This window comes from Rhincodon typus, unplaced genomic scaffold, assembly GCF_021869965.1.
Source record: "Rhincodon typus isolate 14 unplaced genomic scaffold, sRhiTyp1.1 hic_rhity00006362, whole genome shotgun sequence".
Lineage (NCBI taxonomy): Eukaryota > Metazoa > Chordata > Chondrichthyes > Orectolobiformes > Rhincodontidae > Rhincodon > Rhincodon typus.
In genome coordinates this window covers 2,681-10,000 of record NW_025972000.1, presented here as the reverse complement: position 1 = coordinate 10,000, position 7,320 = coordinate 2,681, and the positions used below count along the sequence as shown (strand labels likewise).

General features: G+C 41.5%; 1 protein-coding gene across 1 annotated transcript; it reads right to left on the bottom strand.

Annotated features, from left to right (window-relative positions):
- Positions 1 to 1,027: 1,027 nt before the first annotated feature.
- Positions 1,028 to 6,954, bottom strand: LOC125482146 (apoptosis-resistant E3 ubiquitin protein ligase 1-like; the record flags this gene model as incomplete). Its single annotated transcript, XM_048594143.1, has 3 exons — positions 6,759 to 6,954; positions 5,221 to 5,346; positions 1,028 to 1,157 (listed from the first exon to the last, which is right to left on the bottom strand). Coding segments are annotated over exons 1-3 (268 nt in total), but the record flags the coding sequence as incomplete, so codon positions are not given.
- Positions 6,955 to 7,320: the final 366 nt, after the last annotated feature.

Sequence of the window (7,320 nt, the reverse complement as noted above, 5' to 3'; positions counted from 1 at the left end):
ACAGTACAGCACAGTACAGGCCCTTCAGCCCACGATGTTGTGCTGACCTATTATCCTACTAAGATCAATCTACCCTGCATATCCTACATTTTACTATCTTCCATGTGCCGATCCAAGAGTCGCTTAAAAGTCTCTAAAGTATCTGATTCCACTATCACTGCCGGCAGCGCATTCCACACGCCCACCACTCTCTGAATATGTGCCCAGGATGGAGGAGGTAGCAGCTCCTGTATTAAAAGAAACATTTGCTACCTGCCTGATCTAATAGTTAGATCACAAATATTTACAGAACTCTCCTGTAATATGTGTCTTCACAAAATTTTTAAAATTAGTTTTATTCTCCCTTTGGAAGAAATCTCTCATTTCTCAAGTCATTTTACTTTTATCAGTTTACTGTGGCTCAAAATGCATGGATGTCAACTCAGAAGAGAGAAGGTGAATACAATTTAGATTTAACTACTTCACACAGAAGTTGATAAACAAATGCAAAAACAGAAGTTGCTGGAAAAGCTGAGCAGGTCTGGAAGCATCTGTGAAGATCTGCCAGACCTGCTGAGCTTTTCCAGCAACTTCCGTTTTTATTCCTGATTTACAGCATCTGCAGTTCTTTCAGTTTTTATTTGATAAACAAGTGGGTTGGACTATCCTAGAACACAAGGACTGTTAGTATGGTGGCCAGCATCAACAGTATGTCGTCCTCAAAATAAAGGTCTGTTTGGTGGTTTATCAGAGATGACTGTCTTACATCTCTCAGCAGACACCTGCAAAAGCCAAGACCATGTTGCTTTTTCCTGAGAAGACTGTTGGCAAGCTCATAGGGACTAGAAGAACAAAAATGTAAATGTATAAGCAAAGAAAAGGAAATATTGGGTCATGAACAAAGGGCAAAGGGCAATCTCAGGTCCTTGTGTTAAACATTATGATTATGTTTTGCCTACTTAAAAAAAACAGGATTCCACAACAAGGACATATTCTGGCTTCATTTCTATTAATCTTCCATCACTGCTCACTAGGAGCAGTATCATACCTTTAAGGAAATACTCCACTTCTTGCCGCACCTGACTGGCCAATCTGTACTGTGCTAACATGTTCAGGTAGAATATCTTGTTGTCATTGGTTACTGGTATCTGTGCACCTCCAGCTATCAGTTCTACAACCTGAAAGGATAGAAAATGAACAATCTCAAAGTAGTCACCTAAGAAAGAATATGTGGAACCTCTTTCCTTCATTGGCCCAGTCGATGCTAATTCGAGGATTCTGTGTTGCTTCCAAGGTACCAGGATAAGGTGCCGGGAGGGAGAATCAGCCAGAGGTTAAGATTCAAGTCAGAACCCACAACGTAGAAACATAACAGGATTCATAAAAGCATGTTTCATGATCTAAGGAACTGATTAAAATAAGGTGTCTCAAATACAGTAATCTCGGAACGAAGTGATAATATTTATACCCAAGTGACTGTCATTCAAATATCATGTCTGTAAAAGTTAGCAAACAGAAGTAAAAATAAGAAATCCACGCTTATATTCTATGCCTTTAGATACAACACAATGCAAGAACAATGAACTTAAAAATTACTTCACTTCGGCTGCAGTTGGGACTATTAGATACAATTTGTTGCAGCCGGTCTGAAGAATGACAGAATGAAACTCCACAAAAGAAAACCAGGCACAGGTGGGGCAGACAACACCCAATTGGTCTCACCCTCATGATCTTTTCCCAATGCTCCACACTTAACAAGTCCCTTTTGCAAGTTACCACTTTTGCACTTTTTTAGAAGTGCATTCTAAGTCACAATTCTCTGTTTAACTTCTTTTCATTTGCTCATGGAACGTGGCCATCATTGGCTGGGCCAGCATTTATTGCCCATTGCTAATTGCCCTGGAGGTGGTGGTGGTGGTGCACCTCTGCATCTGCTACCCTTGTCCTTCCTGGTGGTAAAGGTCATGCATTGAAAAGGGGCTGTCAGAGTCACCTTGATGAGTTGCTTACAGTGCACCTTGTAGACACTACACACAGCTGCCATTGTGCATTGTTGGTGAAGGAAGTTGAATGTTGAATTTTGTGGATGCTGTGCCAATCAAACAAGCTGATTTGTCCTGGATTGTGTCAGCTTCTTAAGCATTGTTGAAGTTACATTCATCCAGGCAAACGGGAGTATTCAATCACAACACTCCTGGCTGTTGCCTTGTAGATGCTGGACAGCCACTCAGTCAGGTGGTGAATTACACACCAGAATTCCTAGCCACTGACCTGTTCTCAATTCCACAGGATGTTGACAATGACAGGATTCAGTTAATTGTAATGTTATTAAACATCAAGGAGCAATGGCTAGATTCGCTCTTGTTGGAGATGGTCATTGCCTGGACTTGTGGTGTGAATGTTAGCTTAGACAACACCAGCTGGCTGTGGTTTAGGTCGCTGTATTTGAACGTGGACTGCTTCAGTATCTGAGGAGTCGCAAAAGGTTCTGGACATTATGCAGTCAGAGCACATCCCCACTTCTGACCTCATGATGGAGGAAGGTCATTCAGGAAGCAGCTGAAGATGGTTGCTCCCAGGACGCTGTCCTGAGGGACTCCAGTAGAGATGTTCTGGATCTGAAATGACTGACCTCCAATGATCACAACCGTTTTGCATTGTGATCGGTATGACACCAACCAGTGGACAGTTTTCCCCCCCAATTCCCATTCGCTGCAGTTATGCTAGGATTCCTTGGTGCCATACTTGGTCAGATGCTGCCTTGATGTCAAGGGCAGTCACTTTCCCCTTTCTATCATTTTGTTGATTATCAAGAGTAGACTGATTGGGTGATAATTGGTTAGGTTGGATGTGACCAGCTTTTTGAGCACAGGATATAAATGGTCAAGTTTCCACAGTTTTGGGATGAATTTATTGCTGCACTTGGCCTGGACCAGGTAGGCTAGGAACGAAGCTAATTCTGGAGGACAAACCTTCAGTACTATTGTTGGAATATTATCACGGCCCACAACCTTTGCAATATCCCATATTACCAGCTGTTTCTTGACATCTTTAATGCTGCAGTCAATGCTTCTTCTTAGCTGTGTGGCTGCACATGCAGGCAACTGCTCCAATAATCTCACACAGCATACCGTGTCAGCCGATCTGAAAGTCCTGCTGCATGTGGGACTTGGAGGCTCACAGAGCTGGTAAGGAAATTACACAGAATGCTGGTGGTGGTTGTGATAGATCATGTATTTGTCATTTCTTTCTGAAGATGGATGCAAATACTTCAGCCTTCTCTCTTGAGGTTACGTGCTAGACTCCCCTATTGTTGAAGATGGAGATATTTACGGAGTCTCCACCTCCTGTAGTGTCTACCAACATTTATGACTGGACGTGGCAGGACTGCAGAGATTACATCTGATTGGTTGGTCAAGGGATTGCTTAGCCCTATCTATAGCACGCTGCTTTCCACTGCTTGGCATGCTTTTAGTATTATGTGGCAGCTTCGCCAGGATGACATCTCATTTTTAGGTATACTTGGTGCTGTCAGTCGCATGACCTCCTGCACTCTTCACTGAACCGGGTTTAATGGTAATGATTGGTTGGGGGAGGGGGGGTTGGCGCTGGTGGTGGTGAAGAAAGAATTATGCTACCTTATGAGGCTGCAGACAATGGTTATTAGCACTTGAACAAGAAACAGAAACCGGGCTACTCAGCTGTTCAAGCCTGTTCCACTATTCAATAAGATCATGGCTGACCTGACTTTAACCCCTTTTCTACATTCCTGCATACCTCTTCTGTATTCAAAAATCTGTCTGCCTCTGCCTTAAAATATTTAAAGGATTCTACATCCATTACCTTTTCAGGAAGGAAATTCCAAAAACTCTCAACACAAAAAAAATTTCCTCATCTCTATTTTAAATTGGAGACCTGTTATTTTAAAACTATGGCCCCAATTCTAGATCCTTCCATATCTACCCGATGAAGGCTTCTTAGAATCTTATATATTTTAATTAAATTATCTCTGACTCTTCTAAACTCCAGAGGATACAGGTCTAGCCTGTCTAGCTTTTCTAGATATTAGTGTAGTACACCTTCTCAGAACTGCTTCCTACATTTTAACATCCCTTACATGGTACAGTGACCAGTACTATACACTATATGCAGTCTCACCAATGCCTTGTATAACTGAAGCACAACCTCCCTATTCATGCTTTCAATTCCCCTCAGAAGACATAACATTCTGTCAGTTAGAAATTGAAATTACTGGAAAAGCTCAGCAGGTCTGGCAGCATCTGTGCAAAGAAATCAAAGTTAACGTTTCAGGTCAAGTGACCATTCCTCAGTACTGATGGTAGCTAGGAAAATGTTGGTTTACATGCAGACGATAGGGTGGGGGAGGGGGGGAGGTGTAAATGATAGGTGGGGATGCATCCAAAAGAGAGAGAAGAGCGGTTCGACAGACAAAGGAGAGAATAACAATCTGGCTAGGAAGATGAATAGCTATTAATGGGGACTGTTCGTGGCTAACAATGGGTGGTGTGTAACAGCAGACTATGTGAATTCAACGCTCGGTGTGTGGGGTCGGGGTAAAGACACGGGAGAGCTCAAGCCCAAAGTTATTGAACTCGATATTGAGTCCAGAAGGCTGTAAGGTCCCCAAGCAGAATATGAGGTGTTGCTCTTCCAGTTTGTGCTGAGCTTTGCTGGAACACTGCAACAAGCCAGAGACAGAGATGTTGGCCAGGAAACAGGGTGGTGTATTAAAGTGACAGGCAACTGAAGTTCAGGGTCTTTTTTGCGAACAGAATGCAAGTGTTCTGCAAAGCAGTCACCCAGTCTCTGCTTCATTTCCCCAATGTAGAGGAGGCCACATTGTGACAGCAAATGCAGTAGACTAGATTGTGTGAAGTGCAGGTAAAGTGCTGCTTCACCTGGAAGGTGTGTTTGAGCCTTTGGATACTGAGGAGGGAGGAAGTAAATGTACAGGTGTTACACCTTCTGTGGTTACAACGGAAGGTGCCATGAGGTGTGGCAGTTCTTTCGGTTTTTATTCTGTCAGTTAGGTCTGTTCAATATCTGACCAATTTTGCTTAGTGGTAGTGCTGTATACAAGATGGAGAATATCCTCAATGAGAAGAAAGGGCTTTACCTCCTCACCTGATCTCTAGCCACCAAATGGTTAACATTAGTCAGCAACATGGCATAACATGAAACTTTATTCAGATCTAAACAAGTGAAGTTCTTGAACACTACCTTCTCCAAATGTCCCGACTTGTCGTATTTTTCCTCAGCAAAAACGAGGTCCATTTCACTCACATCATTTTTCAAGATGTAACATACTTTACTCTTGTAGAATTCTGGATCATCTGTTGCAAAATACTGCAAGCAGAGAGGACAGGACAGAGATGGTTCATAAACTGTAATCACACAAGCAACATTTTGGCACTTGGGAAAGGAATAAAGACATGAACAGTGAAAATGCTATTTCATACCCCTTTCTGGGCCACTGACACTATTACAAGGGCAAATTTCTGATTTCGTTTCCTCTCCTATTAGCGTGAGCAGTGCCCTACATTTATAATCTGTGCCAACATCCAGCCAGTAGGTAATGGATAAGTCAGATAAAATATAGAGTATAAAGTAACGAGCAAGAAACCTACCATTAAAACGCAGATAGGTTTCCAACAGACCATCCATTATATTTTCAAGTTTCATGGACTTCAGCAATTTAAGCAGAAATTTAAGGTTACATTTCAGCATAACTAACAAAAAGCTTTTTTACACTAATGCTTTCATCTGATGTTTCACTCAGTCCCTGAATAATCTGTAGCTCCATCCTTGAGACAACTATTTGTTTCAATGGTATCTGAAAACAATTTAAGCATGAAGAAAGAATTGAGAGAAAGGAAATCCAATCAAGTGCAGTGTCAGAATGAAAAAGCCTGCCTGGCAAACATCACGTAGGTCTGAGTTTTGGCAGCGTGGAGAGAAAGCAGAGTTAACATTTCGGGCCCAGTGACCCTTCTTCAGAACGGTTCTCTGTTAACTCTATTTTCTCTTCACAGATGTTGCCAGACCTGCTGAGTTTTTCCACCAATTGCTGACTTTGTTTTTGATTTCCAGCATCTGTAGTTTTCCTTGTTTGTTTAGGCCTGAGTTTTGTTGGACTTAGGAGGGATGATTGTAGAGTGAATGGGCATTGGTGCTGGTGGATGAAGAGAAGAAATGAAAAGAAAGGAACCAAATGAGGCACTATACCACTTCACAACAAATCACTGTTGGACAACTCAAAATCTTTGTGAGCTTAAAGTGCTGGAGAAATGCAGCAGGTCTGGTAGCATCTGTGGAGAAGAGAACAGAATTACCATTGAGTCCCATGACTTTGTTGGAATGAAGAAGAGCCACTGGACTTGAAACTGCATCCCTTTTCTCCAGATGCAGACAAATCTGAGAGTTTCTCCAGCAATTTCTGTTTTCTTTTTATTTCAGATTGCCAGCATCCATACTTTCATAAATATTTTCTAAATTGAAAATGCCTTTACATCAAGTTGAGTATGATTTTCAGATTGACCTGAAACAAAATGCAAAATACTACGGATGCTATGAATATGAAATAAAAGCAGTAAACATTGGAAAATATTCAGTCTGTCAGGGACAGTGTCTGCTGAGAGAGAAAAACAGAGTTCAAATTTCAGACCAATGATCGTTCAGTGTTACAGTGTAACATCTGATTAAATATCAAATGTATTCAAAAGCCACAAAGTGCACATTAACTAATAAACACTCATTACCTTATAGTGCATCCGGAGTCCAATAATTTGTGCCAAGAATGAACGAGTAAAGCGTGCACAGACTAGCTGTTTGTAAGCTCCACCCTGAGCAGATTCATACAAGCACTTCCCAACTATTTTTCCTGCAAATTCATACAATTTTAGTCGAAGATGAGGTGATCGGTCTGGGTTCGGGTGCACCTAAACAACCAAACAAAACAATTCACTTAATCATTATGAAAATATAGTTTGTACAAAATAAGGATATGCTCAACAATATGTAAATAGTAGACTATATATGCAGACTCAAGTTGGAACTTCCTATCCCAGCAAAGAGAAATGGCCAGGCTTGTACTTTTTGAGAAGTACGTTATGCAACCTCAGGATTTCTCAAAGTGCTTCATATATCTTTGCAGCTCAGTCACAATTATGGGAAAATGTGGCAACTAGTCCACATAAAGACAGCTTTGTTAAAGACAGTTCTATGAAATTAGTTGAAGAATAAATAGTAACCAGATCAACTGGAGAATTCCCCATCTCTTCTTCAAGCAGTGCCATGAGATCTCGTACATCCACAAGAGAA